This window comes from Salmo salar, chromosome ssa03 (genome assembly GCF_905237065.1).
Source record: "Salmo salar chromosome ssa03, Ssal_v3.1, whole genome shotgun sequence".
In the NCBI taxonomy this organism is placed as follows: domain Eukaryota; kingdom Metazoa; phylum Chordata; class Actinopteri; order Salmoniformes; family Salmonidae; genus Salmo; species Salmo salar.
Window position 1 is genome coordinate 22,616,204 of NC_059444.1, and position 26,280 is coordinate 22,642,483.

The following is a 26,280-nucleotide window of genomic DNA, read 5'->3' on the forward strand; positions in this document are numbered from 1 at the left end:
TGTCAGAATGACATGCCGCACTTTGGGGTGGACCCACCTGTCTCTATCATGGAGAGATTTAGTCTCTGGCCCGGGTTGCCCTTGGGAGGAGTTTGTGCCGGGTGAAAAGTGATTTGCATTAGTTTTGGAACTGAGCGTGAGCCAGGTGCCCCGCTCTGGCGATGGCGAAGTTCACTCAAAACAAAGGTGATGTAATAAGCAGGATTCTGCCTTTTCACATCCAGATATGATTGCTTTTGATATAAAACGCTTTATCTGCCTTCCCAATGAAAATGTATGTTTCTGGATGATGCACCATGCTGCCTTGTTGACAACATGGCCGATTGGTGCAGATTTACAGTATGATTTGAGATGGGCGCGCCTCTCCTCTTTCGCCCAATTATGTTACGGGCCATTGCCCGGTTCAACCTGGGCCAGCATAATAGAATTCACTCAATATTTAAAATTGACAAGATGGCGGCGTACACATTGTTGCATTACTTCATGGAGCAAAACAATTATTTTAACTGTATCTTCTAACATCTTCTAACATTTTTAGAAGATGTATGTTTGGCCTAATCGAGAACAAAGATGGTATCGTTAAGGTTGTTTTAAAAAAAGAAATCTGCTACACCAAACAGTACCTAACCTGTAGCTCTCAGTACAAAAAAATATTTGGTTAAATCACATTATCTGGTGTAGCTAATCTGGCTCCATGTGATCTACAATCCCGACACTCTGTTTTAACGTTTATAAACTTCAATGATCCTCACTTGCGATATGGTTTTGGAAACATAAACATACTGTCACATCAAAATAATTTCACAAATGCAAAATATACACTTGCTATATACGGTTTAAGTTACAACACTATTCTGGCTTTCTCCTTTCGTTACTCATCGATGTTCAGAGATGCTTTGATGGCTAATTAGAACAGGTGGTTGGATGTCTCTGTCCTCTGTAAACAAGTGCTGTAACATGAAAAAAATGGCCGGTGGGAACCCTAACCCTATACAGCTTATGACAATGATGACATCTAACTAGAGGGTATGGAGGGAGGTGAAAACATTCAATATGTCTGAAATGTATCATTTTTTTCTTAATTGAAGGTGATTCCAAGGGAACCATGTCAACACCACTGTGTCATCTGCCCATGTCTGCCATTTTCTTTCTGCTTGACTCAAAACACCAACATCCTCCACCACCTGCCAAGTAGTGATGGTGAGATCCTGCAGCAAATCTAGCTAGCTGAAGGCGTGCGAGTCAACGAAACTAGCGGCCTCGAGCTCAGAATCACATGCCAGCAGAGCACAAGTGTTTGCGAGATAAACAGAGGCAGTGCTGCTTACAGCAACACTGATAAGCCAATGCAGTAACCATATGCCCATATTTTCTCAATATTATTGGGCCTGGCTTGCAGCCTGAATCAATTTTTTTTTTACTGGATGAAATGTGTATGTTATAGTGTAAGTGGTGTCAGAAATTGAATGCAGTGATTGGACTTTTAAACCTACACTTGTGAATTCAGCCATCTCAACAACCACAAAACATAATGGCTTCGAGGGACCACGAAAAGACAGGGAGTGAACTGTCAGAACCCCTTCAAATGGATCATGAGTTATTGAGTCAGAATCAGGACCCTGCTGGGAGTAACTTCATGTCCAAAAGTTTGCCCACTCTGAATGACTCAGGCCAGCAAAGCAAGGCCTTGTTGACCAAGTCTATGCAGCAACAGGTGTCAATAGCCGAGGACAAGAGTACTGAATTCATCCAACTCCCACAGAGGATAAACCTGAACCAACCTTTACCTGAATCCCCCACCAGGACTAATGTTAACTATTCCCCTTCCAGGTCTAGTGTGGTGGGGATGAGTCGTTCATTTAACACAGAGACGCAGGTCAGCAAACCCAGGCGTAAAAATCCTACGAGACTACCCCTGATGCGTTTACCCACTAGGAAATACATCAGTGTGATTCTCGAAGACTCTCGCTGTTTTTTATGCTGCATGTGCTACCTGACATTCATCCAGTCACTGATGGTGTCTGGCTACCTTAGCAGTGTCATCACCACCATAGAGAAGAGGTACAGCCTCCGGAGCTCTGAGTCTGGCCTGCTCGTCAGCTGCTTTGACATAGGCAGTCTGCTGGTGGTGGTTTTCATCAGTTACTTCGGAGGCCGAGGGCAGAGGCCCAGATGGTTGGCCGTGGGTGCAGTGTTTATAGCAGTCGGAGCAGCACTCTTCTCCTTGCCTCACTTCATCTCCCCTCCGTACCAAATCCTGGAGGTGAACTCATCACGGGGCAATGAAGGCCTGTGTATGAACAACGGCAGTGGCAAGGACTTCCTGGATTTGTCCTCCTGCCCCAGAGACCAAGAGGGTAATGAACACAACCTGTACGTGGCCCTATTCATCATAGCACAGATCCTTGTGGGTATGGGGTCGACGCCCATCTACACCCTGGGTCCCACCTACCTGGACGACAACGTCAAGAAAGAGAACGCCTCACTTTATCTTGGTAAGTAACTGTGTGTCTGTCATGGGGTTTGAAAGATGTGAAGATTACACCAACCAAAGTTAATAAACTACTAGGACATAAAGGAAGGTAGCTCAGCTAGCAAATATGTGTTGATCAGGCCCAGGGCTCCAGACCAACATTATCCCCTGGTGGCACTGGTACCACAACATTTTTCAGTTGGTTGCAGCATCCCGTGATTTGGTTGCACCATTATTTTTTTCCGGTATCACGCAATAGAAAAGTATCATCTTATAAAACCTTTTTAGGATTAATTTACTTGTCTGAAAGCTCAAGTCACTTGTCACCCCCCCCTAAAAAAATGGTCTGTAACAGCATAGCTTGTTGGTTGACGGAAGGAACCACTTCATAAAATAACATTGATTATTATCACTGGACGATGGATGGCTGCTGGTCTCTGATACCATGAATTATATCTCTTGCCGTTGTGGCCTTGAGCAAGGCACTTAACTGCACTGATGGGCTACTGTATAAAACACATGATCCGTCAACCCTCCATCTGGAGAGCTGCTGGGTGTGCAGGCTTTTGATCCAACCCTGCTCAAACACAAGTCTGCTTATCAAGGTCCCGTTGAGCAGCTGTTTTTTTTTTTTTTTTTTACAGTGTGTTTTGAGCAGGGCTGGAGCAAAAGCCTGCACACCCAGTAGCTCTCCGGGAGAATGGTTTTCCGCCCTGCAGCATTACAATCACAACCAAATACTTGTTATGTCTTTATGAAATAATTCACTCATTCAATGAACCGGGATTAAATGGCTGAGGTGGGCGATGTAGCTACTAACACATGTTTGTCTATTTGTAAGGCTAAAATATTCACTGTTCAGGGTAGATCTTGACAGCATAGTTACTTGTAAATTAGGCTATTCTAAGAATATTTTTTATACTTTGTCAGAATTACGTGGCCAATATTGAATGGAGGAGAATCCTAGCTTAGCAATGGTGTCAGAATTATTTCTTAACACCCAAGTTTGAGCTCTTGCGACTGTTCTACAACTGGAATATGCAGCATTGGTTTCATCAACTGTGCACCTGTATCAACTGTCCATTTGCGGTTATTCTCAAGTACCGGTGGAAAGGTATTTTAGGTCATGGCAATGACATTAATGCATGCTAAATAGTTAACTAGCAAGATTACCAGCCAAACTACACAATGTTTTGAATTGGCTATCTAGGTAGTCTGTTGTGCAGTATATCATTATTTTACCTGCTGTGCAATGTCTCCTCTCTCTCTCAATGACCCACTGGCACATACACAGGTGATGCACACACCATGACTTTTCCAGGATTTTCATTGCTGACCAAAAATGTGCTTTAACTGAGCAAGTAATTCACCAACTAGCAATGCACACACACTAGGCTCGCTTTGAACTCAAACGCTTCTCACGACTGCATGGTTGAAAGACTACTCATGCCTGCCAACGCAGAACTACAATTATGCTCCGATGCCCTCTGCAGTGATTGGAAGGACAGCGCCCAACACATCGCATCCGGAAGACACTTGATCCAGTTCTGATCGGAATAGCCTGACTCTTTGATATTGGGATTATTTTATGAACTTGTTTTTTACTTGTCCGTTTGGACAACTTAAATCTACTTGTCCAACAATTTTTTTCTTTCTTCTTGCAAGCCTACAAGCGTTAATGTCATGCCCAGAGATTACTGAGATGGTATTGAAGAAATAAGTTGTTTAATCATCTTTTCATGTTGTGACTCAAAATATTAATGTGCAACCTTATCCAGTGATTATGTATTTTGGGTAGACAATTATGCTATTGTTATATTTTACTGTTAAAATAGGGCTCCAGAATTAGCCTAGGTAGCTGCTAGTGGGCACTAGATCTCCAGTATTGTCTAGGCTTAATGTGCTCAGCTGGTAATACACTTGTCTCCAACGACTGGTTCGTACATAACATCCAACATGAAGCCTACAAAGGTATCGGCGTCCTCCTTAACTGGCTTTAACGGCGTGCCGCCGGAAGAAAACGGGAAAAATATGCGTACTGTCTTAATATAACCACATTTTCCGACTGTTGCACACTGTGTTCAGCCAATCAGGTTGCAGTTTACCTCTGTTGCGCCCAGCATTCAGCAAAGTAGCATTAGCCATTTTAGCTTCTTTTCCACCTGTCTCTGTCTATACACAAGGCCTTACAATACACATTTGTGTATTACCAAATTGGCTACTTAAATTTTTTTAAATTTTTTTTACCCCTTCTCCCCAATTTCGTGGTATCCAATTGGTAGTTAGTCTTGTCTCATCGCTGCAACTCCCGTACCTCGGGAGAGGCGAAGGTCGAGAGCCATGCGTCCTCCGAAACACGACCCAACCAAGCCGCACTGCTTCTTGACAGAATGCCCACTTTACCTGGAAGTCAGCCACACCAATGTGTCGGAGGAAACGCCGTACACCTGGCGACCGTGTCATCGTGCATGCGCCCCACCCGCCACAGGAGTTGCTAGTGCGCGATGGGACAAGGACATCCCTGCTGGCCAAAACTTCCCCTAACCCGGACGACGCTGGGCCAATTGTGTGCCGCCCCATGGGTCTCCCGGGCTGGCTGGCTGCGACAGAGCCTGAATTCGAGCCAGGATCTCTAGTGGCACAGCTAGCAACTGTGCTGCAGTGCCTTAGACCACTGCGCCACTCGGGAGTCCCGGCTGCTTAAACTTTGACTTCAGTTATTCGATCAAGCCTTGTCCCTTTCAACTGTCGTCCTAGATCTTCTCCTTCCAGTGCTCTGAAACAATGTGAACTCATTAAGGCCTTAACACTGAAAAGAAAAGAATAGTTATGAAACAGGCTTGTATTCTGTGGTGGCCTGGTGCCTGCCTCCATTACACTCAGAGAAAAAAACCTACACAAAGGGATTAGCTCCTCGGATGTGTCCCAAATGGCACCCAATTTTTTTTTTATATATAGCGCACTACTTTTGACCAGAGCCTTCTAGGGTACCAATTGGGACACAGGCCGTAGTCGCCTTTCTTCTCCTCAATCCTGTCTCTAATGATGTTCTTGTGGAAGGCCAGTTCACAAAGGAGTTGGTGCTTTGATCATGCGGTCTGTCATTTGGTGCCAACCAGCAGTATGGTGGCTGGTTATGCATTGGCCAGGATGTGAGGGGATGGCCCATCAGGACACACCCGCCTGGCTGGAACACACTGTATTAAATGACACCCATCAGGGCTCTGGTCTAAAGTAGTGCACTACATAGGGAATAAGGTGTCATTTGAGACAGCCTAGAGTGGACAACGCTAATGATCCTTGACAGATCTCTGGTCAGTATAGCCACAGACAGTTACTCTGTGAGGACAGGACTGTTGGGTAATATAGCAACGGTTTATTCATTGTATGTTCATGGAGTTCCAGGAAGAGCCATTTATAAACTTTGGAAATGAGAGAATGGACCTATAGTTAGTCCAAAAAAGGCTAGATAACCAATGGTCTTTACCAGATTAAGAGGGTGCCTGCAGTATCCTATAATCTGAGATTGTGTATATATAATCTGAGATTATATATAATCAGTGTATGAGATTTTGTTGCTACTAGAGTTATTACGTAGGTCAAGTTATGAGGAGTGTGGACATGTCTCACCAACAAAATACAAAATTTTCTGCGACTGCACTACTAATAATATAACAACAAGAACGGGTGGACCGACATCATCCTGAAACAAAATATTATTTTATTCTGAGCGTTATGTTATTTAAAGAGGCACACGTTGAAACAGATCCAAAAGAGGGGGTGTTCCATGAGAGATGAATACTGAAAAAAATTGGTCCGTGTTATCATTAAACAGAATAAAAGATTATGCCTCTCAGCACCACCAATAGATGCATGGCAATTCAAGTAGACCAAATACAGTAAGAAAACGTATCTATTTCACATAGTGCCTAGTGCAAGTCTATGCACCCCTTGCACAGTTTTTTTGTATTTTTTTTGCCACATTTTACTGCCTTAAAATTAATGATTTTATAAAAAGGGATTAAGCTGGATTTTTTTCCCCCCTACCAATCTAAACAACCTGCTCCACATTTTCACAGTGAAAGAGAAATTATAAAACATTTTCTAAATGTATAAAAATGAGGCAATCAAGAAATCTTGTCTTCCCACCCCAGAGATAATACTTGGTGGAAGGACTTTTGGCAGCAATTACAGCTGTGAATCCATTTGAGTAAGATTCTGCCAACTGCACAACTCTTAAGGGCGACATGCACTGAGTTTACAAAACATTAGGAACGCGTTCCTAATATGAGTTGCACTCACGTTTTCCCTCAGAACAGCCTCAATTCATCGGGGCATAGACTACAAGGTGTCAAGCGTTCCACAGGGAGGTTGGCTCCAATGCTTCCCACATTTGTGTCAAGTTGACTAGATGTCCTTTGGGTGGTGGACCATTCTTCATACACACAGGAAACTGTTGAGTGTGAAACCCAGCAGCATTGTAGTTCTTGACACACTCAAACCGGTGCGCCTGGCACCTACTACCATACCCTGTTCAAAGGCACTTAAATATTTTGTTTTGCCCATTCACCCTCAATGGCACACACAAACAATCCATGTCTAAATTGTCTCAACTAAGGCTTAAAAATCTTGTAACCTGTCTCCTCCTCTTTATCTACACTGATTGAAGGTGATATCAATAACATGCTGACTATACCGCTCGCGTCACATACGCTAGCGTTGCAAAATAAATTCAGAAATCTATATTATCGTTGTTCGCGCGCCAACGAGTGTCTGCGTTGCCAAGGGCTGAAATAGAAGTCAGTTCTATTTGTGATGCAGATCGCGCTGCAAGTCCTGCCTCTCCCATCTCCTCATTGGTTTATAGAAGCAGGTACCCACGTGCCATCTCCTCATTGGTTATACCCACGTGGGTGACAAAGACTAACGAGGTCAGTGGCGGTAATGCACCTAATTTATAAAAGTTACCAATCGCAAAAAAGTCAAGAGAAGAAAAGGCTTGGAAGGAGGAGAGAACTAGAAACGATTCGGTTGAACGTTTTATGTGTGGATTAATTGTCAGAGTAGAGGACCTTGTGCATTTCAGGTAAAATAACTCAATGTTTATATCCCAGGACAAATTAGCTAGCAACAACAAGCTAGCTAAATAGGACAAATTAGCTAGCAAGTGCAAGCTAGCTCGCTAAATTGCCGTAAATGTTTAATGCTTTTTGACTTGTCCCCAAATTAATGTAAATGGTTCAGAGTTTGTTTTGATATTTTAACCTGCGTGTTGTGTTTGGTGTGGGGGGACAAAATTAATTTATGCAAGATGGCGCAAGCAGCCGGTTTGGGTTCCATGTTAGGGATCAAGCTGACATCAATAAGGAATCATAGCTTCCACATGGATTCACCTGGTCAGTCTGACATGGAAAGAGCATGTGTTCCTAATGTTTTATACACATAATCCCTTAAAAAAAAAAAATGTTGTAAAAATTTACTCAAGCTCAGTTAATGTGGTTGGGAATGATTTTCAAGCAAATTCAACACAGGACTGAGACTGACCACTCAGGAACACTCATCACCTCTTGGAAAACCATTCTGGTGTGTCTTTGGCATTAAATGTTGTGTAGTTGTCCCGCTGAAAATAAAAATCTATTCCAGGGTTAGGTGTTCAGATGACTGAGGCAGGTTTTCTTCTAACTTTTTACCTGGGCTTTGCTCCTTTTCATATATTTTTTGGTCCCGACGAGCATACCCATAACATAATGCTGCCACCACAATACTTGAAAATGCAGCACTCTCTTAGTCTGTAAAATAACATTGGTTATCTAGCTAAAGACACCAGAATGGTTTTCCAAGATGTGGTCCAGTCGCAGTTCTGACTTCAATCTGCTTAAAAATGAGACACGGTTTGATTGAATATGGCTGTCCAATGATTGGCAACCTTATTTACTGTGCTTGAGAAATGTTGACAAAAACAATGGATATACAGCATGTTGCCATAAGAGTTATGCAGGGTTGGTAGAATCTTATTCAAAATGATCGGCTGCCAAAGGCGCTTCCACCAAGTATTAACTCTGGGGTGTGAAGACATACGTAACCAATATTTAATTTAATTAAATTTTTACATTAACTAATTAATTAAGGCAACAAAATGTGACAACTGCAAGGGATGTATAGACATTCATTAGGTACTGTACATAAAGCTATTTTGACTTTCAATTGTACTCTGTAGGCCTAGGCTGACATTTGTTCATGGTACTTGACGATGTATGAAGCATGCATGTCTAACACTAGGCCTATAGCAGGGATCATCAACTAGATACAACCATGAGACAATTTCTTTCTTGAGCGGATGGTCAGGGGGCCAGAACATAATTACAAACAATTTGTAGACTGCAAATTGACTGTGAGAAGCATAAAAAGATATGACTAAAACTTAATAATTTCAAACCTTGCTTATAGTATATGTGATCGTATACAAATGTATCCCTCTTCATGCGTGGGAATACTTTGGAACAGGTTTCCAAAATGTAAAATCCCTTGGAGCTGATTTGATGGTGTTTTTAGTCTTATGTCCAACAATATAACTTGAGGGGCCAAGTAAAATCACCCGCTGACCACATTCAGCCCGTGGGCCGTCAGTTGAGGTCCCTGGCCTGTAGCTTTATTGCGTATGTGCTGGGTCGGATGACTTCACACATGTGCAAACCACTGCCACCTCGCTGAGTGTGGAGGGAGGAGCTGGTGCAACACAATCAGACTTAGTGCTTTCACACCTCGGTTAGCCTTGTAAACCCTGGAGCATTATGCTCTGGTTTCTATGGAAATAAGGGGGAGGGTAGAGGCTACAGTTCCTTCAAGAAGTATTTACACCCCTTTTTCCATATTTTGTTGTGTTCCTGCCTGAATTAAAAATTGAGATGTCACTGGCCTACACACACTACCCCATAATGTCAAACTGGAATTATGTTTTTAGAAATTGTATTAAAATTAAAAGCCAGGAGTAAAAATGTGCTTAACAAGTTACATGTTGCATGAGCTCACTCTGTGTGCAATAAGTGTTTTTAACATGATTTCTGAATAACTCTCATCTCTGTACCCCACACATACAATTATCTGTAAGGTCCATATGTCGAGCAGTGAATTTCAAACAGATTCAACCACAAAGACCAGGGAGGTTTTCCAATGCCTTGCAAAGGGTATTGATAGAGGTAATTTAAAAAAACAAACAGACAATGAATATCCCCTTGAGCATGCTGAAGTTATTAATTACACTTTGTGTATCAATACACCCAGTCGCTACAAAGATACAGGCGTCCTTCCTGTTGCCGGAAATGAAGGAATCCGCTCAGATTTCACCATGAAGCCAATCAATGGTGACTTTAAAACCGTTTAATGGCTGTGATAGGAGAAACTGAGGATGGATTTATTTGACCTTTTATTTAACGGCAAGTCAGTTAAGAACAAATTCTTTATTTTCAATGATGGCCTAGGAACAGTGGGTTAACTGCCTTGTTTAGGGGCAGAACGACAGATTTCTACCTTGTCAGCTCGGGGATTCAATCTTGCAACCTTTCGGTTACTAGCCCAACGCTCTAACCACTGCTACGCTGCCGCCCCAGATAAACATTGTAGTTACTCAATACTAACCTAAATGACAGTAAAAAGAACGCCTGTACAGAATTAAAAAAATATTCCAAAACATGCATCCTGTTTGCAATAATGCACTAAAACTGCAAAAAATGTGGGAAAGAAATGAACTTTGTCCTGAATACAAAGCTTTATGTTTGGGGCAAAGCCAACACAACACATCACTGACTACCACTCTTCATATTTTCAAGCATGGTGGTGGCTGCATCATGTTATGGGTATGCTTGTCATCGGCAAGGACTAGGGAGTTGTTTAGGATGAAACAGAATAGAGCTAACCACAGGCAAAATCCTAGAGGAAAAACCTGGTTGTCTGCTTTCCAACACATACAGGGAGACAAATTCACCTTTCAGCAGGACAATAACCTAAAACACAAGCCCAAATCTACACTGGAGTTGCTTACCAAGATAACATTGAATGTTCCTGAGTGGCTAAGTTAGTTTTGACTTAAATCGGCTTAAAAATCTATGGCAAGACTTAAATGGCTGTCTAGCGATGATCAACAAACAACTTGACAGAGTTTGAATAATTATTTAAAGAAGAATGTGCAATCCAGGTGTGCAAAGCTCATAAGAGACTCAAAGACTCACTGCTGAAATCTCTGCCAAGGGGGCTTTTAACATGTATTGACTCAAGGGTCTGAATATTTATGTAGTCAAGATTTATTAGCTCAAGCTGTCAAGTTGGTTGTTGATCATTGCTAGATCCATTTTCAAGTCTTGCCATAGATTTTTAAGCCATTTTTTTTTATTTTAAAGTTAAAACTATTACCTCAGTAACAGAGTTTTGTGTAGATCGTTGACAAAAAGTTACAATTAAATCAAGGGTTGTGAATACTTTCTGAAGGCACTCTAGGCCTTTACTTTGACTTTTGATGTTTGTTCAAGATGAGTCCTCCTGGCAGGCTGTGATGTAAAACCATACGTGGGTCATAAAGGCAGTTCTGTATCAGTTGGTCTGATAGGCTGGCCTTGTCTGTGGGAAAGATAGCAGGTCGGTTGGAAGTTGTAAGAAGACGGTGCTGTGTCAACTTCATCGCCATGGCAACCTGCTATCCCACATTTCGTTGTGCCTGTCCCTGCTGCCTGTGTCTGTCTCCCTCTCTCCTGTAGCTTAGTTGGTAGAGCATGGTGTTTGCAACACCAGGGTTGTGGGTTCGATTCCCACGGGGGGCCAGCACAGAAAAAAATAAAAAAATGTATGAAATGTATGCATTCACTACTGTAAGTCGCTCTGGATAAGAGCGTCTGCTAAATGACTAAAATGTTAATGTAAAAATGTCACACGGTCCAAATTGGTCCAGCTGCCAGGTTGAGGTTCGCATAACTTTCCTGTAACGTACGGCCCTGGCCCATTATTACTCCTGCATCAATCTCTTTTGTGTACAGGACAGTAACACCTAATTTCACTCATCTGAGCTCATTTACTCAAGGCTGTAGAGACATAGAACATATCTTCGCTGCCTGATGAAAACCTTGTAACTCCGTATTTGCCCATTCTTTTCTTTTTTTACATGTATTGAAAGCAGTAACTTCCCCCAATGTAATCATGACTCTAGGACTAAGAAAATGTGTTCAAAATAGCTTCTGAATTGTCGTAATTGTATTTTGGTTAATGGGAAAATATGGCAGTGTTTTTCTGTTTTGGAGAGGAGGTTTTCATCTGACCGTTACGATATGTAATTAGGCAATTCCATAAATATGAAAGGCGCAAAGCCCATTAATGGTAATTATGGACTGAATGACAAGCTAGTTCACCAGTCTGTCCCCATTTGAAAATAAATTGGCCACACTCAGTACAGTACAACCAGTTCAAAATCCGTACATGTCTCTGAATCTCCCCTGGTCTCGGTGACGGACCAAAGAGCAGTTGGTGAACGGGGTCGCTTGCCATCGCCTTGCGCTCTGTTGAACTGTATTGCTCCACACACACACACACACACAAGCCCAGCTGCAGACTGCCCGGTGGGTGTTGTGAATCAGCCAGTGATGTGTGATCGCCATTGTCCCTAGTCTAGCAGGTCAATGGAAATGGGCGGATAGTGTGGCTGCAGCAGAGAGATCCTAGCGTTCTGTTCATACTCCCTTCGGTATGTGCCGGCCATCCGATCCACATGCTGAGTAGTCAGCAGCATGTCCCTCTCACAGAAAGACGGTCATACCTTTTCATAATGTTGATCTTTTATTAAAGAACATTTTTGGTGAGTTTGTGGATTGATATGAAAGCTGAATTTGATTTTAAATTGTTGATAGGTTGTAGCTGATAGCTTCCTATAACACGTTGTTTTGGTTGGAAACAGTAGTAAATCTTTGAGGCGTTTTAGATTTATGTTTTCATTTTGACCTCAACAAAGCAGCTTACAGAAACCGGACGTGACTAAGATGGCCAATGCACTGGAAGAACTACAGTGCCTATTGAAAGTCTGCACACCTCTTGCACAGTCTTCAAATTATTATGTTTTCTACCAATGTACGTAATTTACTCCATTTACAAAGTGAAAGAAATGATCAGAGTGGCAATTTGCATGGTCTGCTCGGCAACATTTTAGAGGCCCCCATCTTGACGGTGTAGAGATGTTTGCATTTTTAAGCTAATATCCTGCACATCTACACAGTTTGCTATGCTGCTGAGAAAAAATGTTGCTTTTAAAGCTGATTTCCTGCAGTTTTACATATTCTGGCATGGAGCTGAGAGAAATGTTCTGTTTTAAAGCTAAATTCCTGCAATTCTATGCATTTTGCCATGGCTAATTTTATATTTTAACTTTATTTAACTAGGCAAGTCAGTTAAGAACAAATTCTTATTTTCAATGATGGCCTAGGAACAGTGGGTTAACTCAGGGACAGAACGACAGATGTTTACCATGTCAGCTCGGGGGATTCGGTCTTGCAACCTTTCAGTTACTAGTCTAACTAACGCTCTAACCACTAGGCTACCCTGCCGCCCCAAATGCTGTATTTTAGTTTTTTGCTCAAACATGATAACAAAATAAATACTGTTAAATTCATTGTTTTTGGAATTTTCAATTCTCCCCCGATTGTCTAGCTTTTATTATGGTGATTGTTAGTTCTCAAATATTATATTATGAAAAAAATATATAGGCACATTATCTTTCCTACAAACTTTGTCTGGGTTTAGCTGTTTAAGTTAAGTGTTTTTCAATCCCGAACATGTATTTATTTCTTTCACAGTTTGGATTTAGGCATCCCGAAAAACCACTTAGGCAACCCGCCCAAGGATTTAAATGGCAGAAAAATCCATGCGCTCAAATTACCCGCCTGTAGGACAAAGTGAAAAGAATTTAAGCCTGTGTTAAAAAACAAATCCACTCCAAATTCACTGCAAAAAGGCTGTTAAGTAATACTGCAAGACATGGCAAAGAAATTAACCTTTTGGTCTAAATGTAAAAACCTACAAGCTTGGGCTACATCCAATACCACACAATGAAACCCTGTGTATTTTCAAGTATTGTTGTGGCAGCATCATGCTATGGGTACTGTATGCTTGTCACCAGCAGGGATTGGGGATTTTGTCAGGGGTCAAAATAAATATGAAAGGAGCAAAGCCCAGGTACAATGTTAGAGGAAAACCCCCTCAGTCTTCTGAAAAGCTAACCTTGGGATAGAGATGTATTTTTAGCGGGACAATTACATTATTTACATTATTTTCAATGCTATCAGCAGAATGGATTTTCCAAAAGGTGTTGTGTGGGTTTGAATATTGCTGTCTGTCAATGATTGTAAACTCAGTAAAACAAATTCACTGAGCTTGAGCAATTTTGACAAAAACAATGGATAAATGTTGCCATAAGAGTTGTGCAAAGTTAGTAGAATATTATTCAGCCGTAATGGCTACAAAAGGTGCTTCCATCAAGTATTAGGCTAAGTCTGGGGTTTGAAGACATGCAATATTTTTTCAGGGATTGCAGGATTTCTTTTAACCCAATATTAGTATTTTTTTCTGCTTATAATTTCTGACATTTTGGTAGGCTATTTGTTAGTCAACTTCTCTAATAGATACATGCAGCTTCTCTTCTGTCATTACTGCCCTAGAAGACTAAATAAACTTGCTCACCAGAATAATGTAATAAATCGATGAATGCTTCAATTTAGTTGACATCGGTAAAATGCTCTTTCATCTCTGCTTCTCTCTTGCAGCAGGCATTTGGGGACTGGGGAGAAAATGCAATAACCCCCAAAAATTGGAAAGATCTAACGTGCAAAATGTCCAAATGACATCACTTTGACCGGTATAAGGAAATTTAAAAGCACTAACTACCCAACGTGTTTCGAATAAGATTTCAGTTCAGCTTGGATTGCGTACTTTGTGGTTGAAATAATATCACCTTTTGACACATCTTTACAGACGTCCCTAACCGTGCATTCATTCTCAGTCATATTTCTCATCTCCTTTTCCTGAGTAAAAATGTCCATTTGGTGTATAATTTTACTGCAAGAAATGCTTAATCCTGCAGAAATTGATATTATATTAGGCTGTGTAAGAGGTTATCGACCTAGTCAGTGTCCAGATTTCAGTTAGGCTGATACATTTAACCCATCTGAACAGTAGACTGCAGTTGCCTTGACGTGCCATATTTGAAGTCCCCTTCTTGTGACTTTCGAATAGCGCCTAACATCACACATAACATAACCGGCCGGCACTGCTATCATTCGCTTTTACCACTTCACCAAATATTTCCCAAACATTACTATTCTGCCCCTCCCTTCTCTTTATTTTCAACTCTCAATTTTCCAGCCGGTCTCTTATTGAATTACACTCCGGCATTGCCCATTTTGCCTCTATGGATCAAAGTTGACTTGTTCTGCCCGTTCACAAAAGCATTTGGTGATTGGCGTGTAGGCTTTTTGGCACGCGAACAGTTAGGCCCTAAAGCAGGCTTATGTACTATTACAGATAGACTCAAATAATGAAAGAAAAACCTCAATGTAGCCTATAGATTTAAATTGCACAGGAATTATACATTTCTGGAATTTAAGGTATTGTTTTCTTTGTTCAACCCACCCGCCCTTCATCCAAACATTATTTCATGACCCTAAACCCGCCTGCCCTGCGGATAAGACCACGGGGACTGTTGGGTATGAGTCAACCCACGCATTACAAATTTGTTGACACTGAGTCAGGGAGAAGACTGCTTGGTGGATGATGACATTAAGCAGTTTTGTGTCAAGTGGGTGTGAACTGCTGGATGCAGTAAGGGAATGCCTGGGTTGTGTCCCAAATGGCACCCTATTCCCTAGATAGTGGACTACTTTTGACCAGAGGGTCAAAAGTATTGCACTACATAGAGAATAAGGGTTCCCCAGGTTTGCTTGTCATTATTCCCGCAGCACACACTAGACTACTGCAACACAATTTCCCCTGCCATGACTCCTCAAAAGAGAGATGATGATGTGGTGGTTCGCGGGGAAAAAAATGTGCTGTATTTGCATATTGATTAGTGATTGTCAAGGATGCACAGAAATTCCAAAATGTGTGTGTTCAGATTATTTGTTTGAAATATGTGATCTATAGGCTAAGAGAGCTTCATAAGCTGTTTATTGATTGTGGGGTTCGAATAGTGTGAGAAGACAAAATACTTAGTGAGAATCACAACAGGGTACAAAATCTATTGTAGCTCTTAAAGGTGCTGTAGCCTACCTTGGGTGTACAATGTTCAATTACAGCATTATTTATTCTGCACTTATTCTATTGCTATTCTGTTACCAATCAAATGTACATGTTAATAGTACAGTCGTGGCCAAAAGTTGAATGACAAATATTAATTTTCACAAAGTTTGCTGCTTCAGTGTCTTCAGATATTTTTGTCAGATGTTACTATGGAATACTGAAGTATAATTAGAAGCATTTCGTAAGTGTCAAAGGCTTTTACTGACAATTACATGAAGTTGATGCAAAGAGTCAATATTTGCAGTGTTGACCCTTCATTTTCAAGACCTCTGCAATCTGCCCTGGCATGCTGTCAATTAACTTCTGGGCCACATCCTGACTGATGGCAGCCCATTCTTGCATAATCAATGCTTGGAGTTTGTCAGAATTTCTGGGTTTTTGTTTGTCCACCCGCCTCTTGAGGATTGACCACAAGTTCTCAATGGGATTAAGGTCTGGGGAGTTTCCTGGCCATGGACCCAAAATATTGATGTTTTGTTCCCTGAGCCACTTAGTTATCACTTTTGCCTTATGGCAAGGTGCTCCATCATGCTGGAAAAGGAATTGTTCTTCACCAAACTGTTCCTGGATGGTTGGGAGAAGTTGCTCTCGGAGGACGTGTTGGTACCATTCTTTATTCATGGCTGTGTTCTTAGGCAAAATTGTGAGTGAGCCCACTCCCTTGGCTGAGAAGAAACCCCACAAATGAATGGTCTCAGGGTGCTTTACTGTTGGCATGACAGGACTGATGGTAGCGCTCACCTTGTCTTCTCCGGACAAGCTCTTTTCCGGATGCCCCAAACAATCGGAAAGGGGATTCATCAGAGAAAATGACTTTATCCCAGTCCTCAGCAGTCCAATCCCTATACCTTTGGCAGAATATCAGTCTGTCCCTGATGTTTTTCCTGGAGAGAAGTGGCTTCTTTGCTGCCCTTCTTGACACCAGGCCATCCTCCAAAAGTCTTCGCCTCACTGTGCATGCAGATGCACTCACACCTGCCTGCTGCCATTCCTGAGCAAGCTCTGTACTGGTGGTGCCCCGATCCCGCAGCTGAATCAACTTCAGGAGACGGTCCTGGCGCTTGCTGGACTTTCTTGGGCGCCCTGAAGCCTTCTTCACAACAATTGAACCGCTCTCCTTGACGTTCTTGATGATCCGATAAATGGTTGATTTAGGTGCAATCTTACTGGCAGCAATATCCTTGCCTGTGAAGCCCTTTTTGTGCGAAGCAATGACGGCACGTGTTTCCTTGCAGGTAACCATGATTGACAGAGAAAGAACAATGATTCCAAGCACCACCCTCCTTTTAAAGCTTCCAGTCTCAATCAGCATGACAGTGATCTCCAGCCTTGTCCTCGTCAACACTCACACCTGTGTTAACGAGAGAATCACTGACATGTCAGCTGGTCCTTTTGTGGCAGGGCTGAAATGCAGTGGAAATGTTTTTGGGGGATTCAGTTCATTTGCATGGCAAAGAGGAACTTTGCAATTAATTGCAATTCATCTGATCACTCTTTATAAAATTTTGGAGTATATGCAAATTGCCACCATAGAAACTGAGGCAGCAGACTTTGTGAAAATTAATATTTGTCATTCTCAAAACTTTTGGCCATGACTGTATATTCTGATTACAATTCTTATGGCTCAATCTATTAGCTTCCAAAATGTAAGTAGGTATATCTAGCTGTCCAATAACACATTCTGATTGAATGGCTTGTCCTGCACTTTGTAAAAACCTGCATGTTGGAAAAAGATCTTGGTTCCTTTCTAAACATAGCAATGTTAATACAAAGAGGACTCTGTCCACAAAAATAAGAGTTGAGTCCTCATTCAAAGGCAACGGCAGTTTTGAATACAAAGAGAACTGAGTTATTTTTTTTACCCCAGAGTTCACTGAGATCAGTTCTTTTAAAGAGGACTATATGTGAAAATACCCTTAGATGTCTCACATGACTGAGTCAGGGGTAGAACATTGGCTTACACCCCAAATTACACCCTATTCCTTATAGTTCATTACCTTTGATCATAGGGCTCTGGTCAAGAGGAGTGAACTATATCAGGACTATGGTGCCATTGGACGCACCCATGCTCTTGATTCTCCATTCTGTTGATCCATTCTCTTAGCATCCATACTCTTCTAACCCATTAAGTTACATTTTAATTTGTCCTGATGCCTCACGCCTGTCTCTCTCTGCAGCTGTTATGTATGTGATGGGAGCCCTGGGTCCGGCTGCTGGGTACCTGCTAGGAGGAGTTCTCATCGGCTTCTACGTCGACCCCAAGACTGTGGTCAACATAGATCAGAGCGACCCTCGCTTTATTGGCAACTGGTAATGTTCCAGACTTTTCACTGAATATTTTAAATTGTGATTGAATAAAGATATATGCCATTTCCATGTTTGGTTGCCAAGGCTTAATATGTCAAATATGATTGGATATATTAGAAATGTACATGTTAGCTTGTCAAATGGTGTTGGACTTTGAAATGCATATTACTCTTGTAGTGTTCCATGGTGTGTTTAATGTGGGGCTTGTATGTTGTGGGAATGTGCTATTGAACTCAATGCAGATAATAGGATAGATTGTCTTAGACACACAGTAGTTGTATACATAATAAATACTGTACATTACACTGAACATAAATTAATTTAGTAACTAATAGGGCCTAAGGTAAACCCTCCCTGCTCTCTCAGGTGGAGTGGATTCCTGCTCTGTTCTGTCGCCATGCTGCTGGTCATCTTCCCCATGTTCACCTTCCCCAAGAAGCTTCCTCCCAGAAACAAAAAGAAGAAGAAGAGGAAGAGGAAAAAGATCAGCCTGGACAACGTGTCCAGTGATGATGAGATCACCAAGGAGAAGACCAAGAGCCAGACGGTTACATCGTCCATGGGCTTCGGGAAAGACATCAAAGGTATGCTATACAGAAAGCAGATGCGTTCCAAATGGCACCCTATTCTCTGCGTCAGGGCTGTTCAATCCTGGTCCTGGAGGTCTGAAACACTTTGTTTCGCACGGTGTTCTCGCTTTATATTTCGATCTCACTCACTCTTTCTCTCCCTCCTTGTCCCTGTGTAGAGCTGCCTAAGGCTGCAGTGAGAATCCTGAGTAATGTCACCTTCCTGTTTGTGAGCCTGTCCTACACTGCGGAGAGCGCCATCGTCACCGCTTTTATCACCTTCATACCCAAGTTCATAGAGTCGCAGTTCGGCATCCCGGCGTCCAGCGCTAGTATCTACACAGGTAAAGGCGCCCCTGGTAGCTGCACAGGTAAAGGCGCCCCTGGTAGCTGCACAGGTAAAGGCGCCCCTGGTAGCTGCACAGGTAAAGGCGCCCCTGGTAGCTGCACAGGTAAAGGCGCCCCTGGTAGCTGCACAGGTAAAGGCGCCCCTGGTAGCTGCACAGGTAAAGGCGCCCCTTTAACATCCCTCTGTAACTGTATCCAATTTAACTGTTCACCTGTACTAGAGTTGCACTCTGAAGCGCATAGCTTGGAACACAGGTCTGTTGGATCTAAATGACCTCCAGCTTCACCACAGAGATCAATTAGAAGTCAGAGCCTTCCCATTCCTCAAAAGCACCTCAGTCTGGGACTCAGCCTGAAGTTGCCTGTATCTTTTAAAACTACTCCACATCAGTGGGGCCACAGTGAGATTCACACTCACTACTCACTGCTTGAGCCTGTCCCAGATGCCCCCTTTATTTGAGGGGGTGTCTTAAAGCTCCCTCACCACTCCCCTAGAAAGGAGTATCTACTCTGTGTCATGTGTACTTTGGATGGTGTGTTTGGAAGTGAACAGAAGGCCCGAAGTAAATTCTGTTGTAGAATTGCATACGTGTAAATATGAACAGATTGCCGTGATCTAATCTTTCCGTTCTAGAGAACACCATTGACTATCTTTCTTGTGCTGTCCCAGGTGTGATCATCGTGCCCAGTGCTGGGGTGGGGATAGTCCTGGGGGGTTACATCATTAAGAAGCTGAAGCTGGGAGCCAGAGAGTCAGCCAAGCTGGCCATGATCTGTAGTGGGGTGTCTCTGCTCTGCTTCTCTACTCTGTTCATAGTGGGCTGTGAGAGCATCAACCTAGGAGGCATCAACATACCATACACCACCGGGTAAGATGGAGACCGCCCTCCTTCCTTCTTTCCTTCACTCAATATCCCTCTGACTCTTTTGATTCTTTCTCTGCAAACATTCCTGCCTCCAAAAACCAAATATCAAGGAATTAAGCAATGTGAGAATTGTTTTTGTTTGTGCACTCAGCAGTGTGTGCATTTGTGAGTGTTTCCCAGTGATGATAAGGGGAGGTGAAGGTCATGATTAAAGGCCCCTGTGGCTGTCACCAGACTGAACAACTTTGATGCATGAAACTTATCTAGAATTTGAGGCGGATCGATATGCGATTTTTGGGTCCGGTACTGATTTTAGGAAGGCAAAAGTCACTGATGACCGATATATCTGCTGATAGAGCGCTTTTTTAGAGGTGGAATAAAAAACAGACAAATTGACACATTGTGCTCAAGGATTAACAGATTACTCTAAATTATGATGATTTATTTAAGAACATTTTATTTGTGGTTTACATGAAGCAGATATGTATCCTCTATAAATACAACACTTGTTTAGTTTACCTTTCTTAGGTACCATTTAAAGATGTGTATATCGATGGAAGTGGATAAGAAGTATGCAAAAGTGTTTGTGCTAAACCACCACAAGGGGTATCTGGCTGACGAATTAAACTTTGTCTCAAGGTAAATCTGAAACTGCACCGTTTACAAATAAGCATTGAAATGCAGTGGCATGCCATTCGTAATGTCAGCATTTGTCTTGAGTAGATTTATCTACAGCGTTTACAACAGTCAAAGGTCATGTAAACAAACACTTGATGGCACCTCAGTGGTTATGACAAGCACAAGCTCGTCTTACAGAAAGTTTTCTTACAGAAAGCACATATACATTTACACTGTTATTCAATACAAAATGTATTGGCTAGAGTTGAACTTCAAATTGCATGTGCTGATGACTGAAAACCTTTATGCAGCCAAATGCTTGTCGCACTGGTTTTAGTCAACACGTTCTAATTTAGCTAGCTAACATTAGCTTCTTAGATCTGCGCCAACTATCTTGCTGTTTGCAGATTGTATATTTCAGGAAAAACTAACCAAATAAGCCCACAAGATAACATAATGGGACCAGACAGTAACATCATAGATATGTATTACTAACGCAAGATACTGTAGTTCATCTGTGTTGTTTAGTGGGTGAAAATTAGGCATAGAGGGCAGAACAAGCAAGGATGTGGGCAAAGTCCAGCATGAGCTAGCGAGACCCTATTGGCGCGTTGTAGCATGTATTTTTTTTTTTTTTTTGCTTTGGTAAAGCGTTATGTTCGTAACAGATTCTAGTTTTGGGAACTGAGAAATGTATTGAGATTTTTTTCATTGTTTACGAAAATTAGCAGAATGTCGGCCCAGTTTAATCTAGTTCCATCCTCTCCTACTTCCCGCTACTGGACTTGTTCACTTTGGCGCCAGTCCAGTGTTGGCACATAAGTAGCACAGATTGCTTGCTAGCAAGCTAAGCTAACTACCTTGTGGGCTAGTTAGCTTACATTAACTAAGTAAGAATGTGCTGAGGACAGGCCTGCTTGCTTGGTGACGTCTACATGTTGATTATTTACTTATTCAAATACACTGGCTGTGGCGAGCTGCTCATCGTCAAACCACCATGCCTAGTCTATCTCACAATGTGACCGAGAGCTGAATGATGTTCAATGAGCATCTGGTAGAGCGCCCTCTTCAGGCAAACAGTTAACATTTTAAAAAATTACCGCAGATTAGTTTATTATATGTATATAATACCGGTGCTTTATCTGTTGAATAAAGATCAATACAAATATCTCAATGAAAGGCTAGTATCAGACGATTTTAATATCGGTCAACCGATTTATCGGTGGGGCTCGATCTAGAAGGGAACTCTCTGTTCTGCAGTCCTGGGGCCTTGTCTCCTCTCTTATGTCCAACCACTTGTGCATCCCAAATGCCACCCTATTCCCATTTAGTGCACTACTGTTGACTATGACCCATTTTCCTCCTGATCCAATTATGATTTGTTCATCCCTCCCTGATATATCTTCAATTGTTGTAATTGCCCTTGTTCTGGGAAATGTCAGTGTAAATGTGCTGATTTTGAATAGCAGCACGGTAAGATATTCTGACTTAATATTATGTTTAAGCAGTCTTCGGATAAAGCTGTGATGGACAGTTTCCTCTAAGGGTATTTGGGTCTCTTCATCCCTCTCCCCTTTTCTCCTCTTTCTTTCTCACTTCACCTCTTGCTTTTTTCTCCCTCTTCCTATACTTTCCCCCTTCATCTCCCTCTCCTTCACTATACTCTGTCTCTCTAAATAATAGATCTCTCTCCCTCTCTCTTCTCAGTCCTACTCTGACTATGACCCATCGTAACCTGACTGGAGGGTGTAACGTGAACTGTGGCTGTAAGATCCATGAGTACGCGCCGGTCTGTGGCTCTGATGGCATCACATACTTTAACCCCTGCCTGGCAGGCTGTAGCAGTGTGGGCAACGACAGCAAAGGAGTGAGTCACGACAGTAGGGTTGCAAAGTGATAACCTGTTATCATTAAGTTTTCCCGGATTTCCTACTTATTCCCTCTAGATTCCAGAAATATTCCAAATAGGATTTCTGAGAATTTGGGGAAAGTTACCAGAACTTTGCAACCTAAAGCTAACCCTAAGTGCTCAGACACACCAATAGTGTTAGCTGGCCGAGAGTACTTAGCTCCTCTGAACGTAATTTGCGAACCAAGTGAGCACCAATTTTACGTGTAGAATCGTGTGAAAAATGTCGGCAGTGAGATGTCCCAAAACACAGTGAGCTGAACGATCGGCAGATCAACATTCGGACTGGTGCGTGTGTGTGAGAGCATTAAAGCTAGGGCCAGGAGTTCTTCTTGGCCATTGTGACTTGACCAGGAAAAACTATACTGTTAGGCCCTAGTTATAGCTAACTGTTCATTGAACAAACATCCGTTAAGCATCTATTTACAGTGTACAGCCCACATTGGTAGTACTTGAATAATACTCCTAGTGGTACGCACAGTTGCTCCTTAGACGTTCACATCCATAGTACAATAAGATGAGCTGAGTGTGATGCTTTGTCCCTCCCTCCCTTTCTCAGATCCGGAACTACTCGGACTGTGCGTGTGTCCAGAGCAGACAGGTCATCACCCCCTCCTCCAACGGCCAGGGCAACCAGCTGCAGCTGGTCATCGTCAAGACCTACCTGAATGAGAACGGCTACGCCGTGTCTGGGAAGTGTGACCGCACCTGCAGCACACTCATCCCCTTCCTCATCTTCCTCTTCATCGTCACACTCATCACCGCCTGCGCTCAGCCCTCTGCTATTATCGTCACTCTCAGGTATAGACCAAAAGAAAGCACACTTGCAGTGCGTTCGGAAAGTATTCAGACCCCTTCACTTTTTCCACATTTTGTTACGCTATAGCCTTATTCTAAAATTGATTAAATACATTTTGTTCCTCATCAATGTACACACAATACCCCATAATGACAAAGCAAAAATATAACAGAAACAGAACTTATTTACATAAGTATTCAGACCCTCAAATTGAGCTCAGGTGCATCCTGTTTTCATTGATCATCCTTGATGTTTCTACAACTTGATTGAAGTCCACCTGTGGTAAATTCAATTGATTGGACATGATTTGGAAAGGCACACCTGTCTATATAAATTCCCACAGTTGACAGTGCAAGTCAGAGCAAAAACCAAGCTATGAGGTCGAAGGAATTATCCATAGCGCTCCGAGACAGGATTATGTCAAGGCGCAGATCCGGGGAAGGATAACAAAAATGTCTGCAGCATTGAAGGTCCCCAAGAACACAGTGGCCTCCATCATTCTTAAATGGAATAATTTTGGGACCACCAAGACTCTTCCTAGACCTGGCCGCCCGGCCATACTGAGCAGTCGAGGAAGAAGGGCCTTGGTCATGGAGGTGACTAAGAACCCAATGGTCACTCTGACAGAGTTTCTGTTTGGAAATGGGAGAACCTTCCAGAAGGACAACCATCTCTGAAGCCCTCCACCAATCAGGCCTTTATGGTATAGTGGCCAGACAGAAGCCACTCTTCAGTAAAAGGCATGACAGCCCGCTTAGTTTGCAAAAAGGCACCTAAGGACTCTCATACCATGAGAAACAAGATTCTCTGGTCTGATGAAACCAATATTGAGCTCTTTGGCCAGAATGCCAAGCATCACTTCTGGAGAAGCATGCATGCATGCTGTGGGCATGTTTTTCAGCAGCAGGGACTGGGAGACTAGTCTGGATCGAAGGAAAGATGAACGGAGTAAAGTACAGAGATCCTTGATGAAAACTTGCTCCAGTGCACTCAAGACCTCAGACGGGGGTGACGGTTCACCTTCCAACAGGACAATGACCCTACGCACACAGCCAACACAACGCAGGAGTGGCTTCGGGACAAGTCTCTGAATGTCCTTGAGTCGCCCAGCCAGAGCCCGGACTTGAACCCGATCGAACATCTCTGGAGAGACCTGAAAATAGCTGTGCAGCGACGCTCCCCATCCAACCTGACAGAGCTTGAGAGGATCTGTAGAGAAGAATGGGAGAAACTCCCCAAATACAGGTGTGCCAAGCTTGTAGTGTCATACTCAAGGCTGTAATTGCTGCCAAAGGTGCTTTAACAAAGTACTGAGTAAAGGGTCTGAATACTTACATAAATGTATTTCAGTTGTATTTTTTTTTATTATTAATTTGCAAACAGTTCTAAACCTGTTTTTGCTTTATCTTTATGGGGTATTGTGTGTAGGTTGATATGGGGGGGGGGGGACGTTCATCTATTTTAGAAGGCTGTAACTTGACAAAATGTGGAAAAAGTCAAGGGGTCTGATTACTGTCCGAATGCACTGTATAGACACCTATTTTGTAAGGTATGAGGTTGAGGTAGGGATCCATCCCGGTACAAAACAAAATACACAAACAAGAAGTTGTGTGAAGTAGTAGTTATATTGTGAGCACTCTTCTTGGTTTCATACATTTTTTTTCTCTCCTCTAGGTCCGTAGAAGAGCAGGAGAGACCCTTTGCACTTGGGATGCAGTTTGTTCTCCTCAGGACCCTTGGTGAGGGATGCAGCTTGGCTAACCAGTGAAATACAGTAATGTGCCATTCTGAGAGGTTATTTTTTTTATAGTTAAGTGTGATCTGACTGTCTCCTCCATGAGGAGTAATGAAAGGGAAATGTAATTTGGGAAGACAGGCTCCCATTTCCTGTCAGAGAGCATTACTAAGAGGAATAGTAAATTTTTTTTTATTAAATATTCTCTACATTTCGATTGGTGATGGTGCTGTCAAAGTTAACGTGTTAATTACAGTTCACTTTTAGATTTTTTTTTTTTTTACGCCTTTCATTTTGCAATGGTGTGCCACTGCTGTTAAATGAACGTAGGGTTAACACTGGAGTGGTCTCTCTTGTGATGCTTAAACCATCCACTCTGCACTCAGCTTTGAGCAACAAAGTGGAAGGAAAACTTACAGAACGTTTTACCATAAACACTTTCCCAGGTGTTTAAGATGACAGCAAAAATGTAATGTGCACAGAAGTAGCTAGCCAGTTATGTTAATGTTAGTTATGCTAACCAAACAATAATGTTTACAATGCCATGGCTTAATGCCTCTAGATTCAGCACAATGATTTTAATCAGAAAATAACTTCCATTCCATTTAGCTACTGTTTTTGTTGTAGATCTCAGTTCAAAAGATGAAAGCAAATGATCCCAATTCTAGTGTAGTAGCAGCTTGTGACGAGTTCATGTTGGACATGGATAAGAAGTAGCCAAGGCTAGATATAATATTTATTTATTTTTTACCTTTTATTTAACTAGAAAAGTCAGTTAAGAACAAATTATTATTTACAATCATGGCCTACCCTGGCCAAACCCGGACGACACTGGGCCAATTGTGCGCCACCATATGGGCCTTCCGATCATGGCTGGTTGTGATACAGCCCAGGATCGAACCAGGGTCTGTAGTGACACCTCTAGCACTGTGATGCAGTGCCTTAGACCGCTGCGCCACTCTGGAGCCCGAGCTGTATGATATTTTATATCAGAACAGGCTGAGTTTTTATCTTGTGTTTCCTAACCCTATAATCAAAATATATTACACCTACACCCAATGGAATGAGTTTTATATTGAACCTCTTTTTAAATGGGGTCAAATTTGAACAATTTCTAAAATAAATTAATACATTAACCTCTGCAATCAACCATCTACATTGTTTTAAATGTTTAGTCTCTTAACAGCCCTAATTGTTGATATTAAATATCTCAAGATCAAGTTGAAAACTTATTGTAATTAGACTGAAGATATTAGGTTTTAGAAATGGGAATGTGTTTGGCTTCCTGCTCTGAAAGATGTTCTTCCTTCCCCGCAGCCTACATCCCTATACC

The 26,280-nt window shown here is 42.2% G+C and overlaps 1 protein-coding gene across 2 annotated transcripts in view; it reads left to right on the forward strand.

Annotated features, from left to right (window-relative positions):
• LOC106599461 (solute carrier organic anion transporter family member 5A1) overlaps positions 1 to 26,280 on the forward strand; it is a 31,832-nt gene that overhangs the window by 908 nt on the left and 4,644 nt on the right. For both annotated transcript variants that reach the window (XM_045714647.1, XM_045714648.1), the window contains exons 2-9: positions 1,089 to 2,495; positions 17,974 to 18,106; positions 18,470 to 18,687; positions 18,852 to 19,016; positions 19,691 to 19,889; positions 22,212 to 22,371; positions 22,973 to 23,214; positions 24,887 to 24,951. In XM_045714647.1, coding sequence (XP_045570603.1) covers positions 1,532 to 2,495; positions 17,974 to 18,106; positions 18,470 to 18,687; positions 18,852 to 19,016; positions 19,691 to 19,889; positions 22,212 to 22,371; positions 22,973 to 23,214; positions 24,887 to 24,951 — 2,146 coding nt within the window. In that variant the 5' untranslated portion in view covers positions 1,089 to 1,531. The remainder of the gene's footprint in view (positions 1 to 1,088; positions 2,496 to 17,973; positions 18,107 to 18,469; positions 18,688 to 18,851; positions 19,017 to 19,690; positions 19,890 to 22,211; positions 22,372 to 22,972; positions 23,215 to 24,886; positions 24,952 to 26,280) is intronic.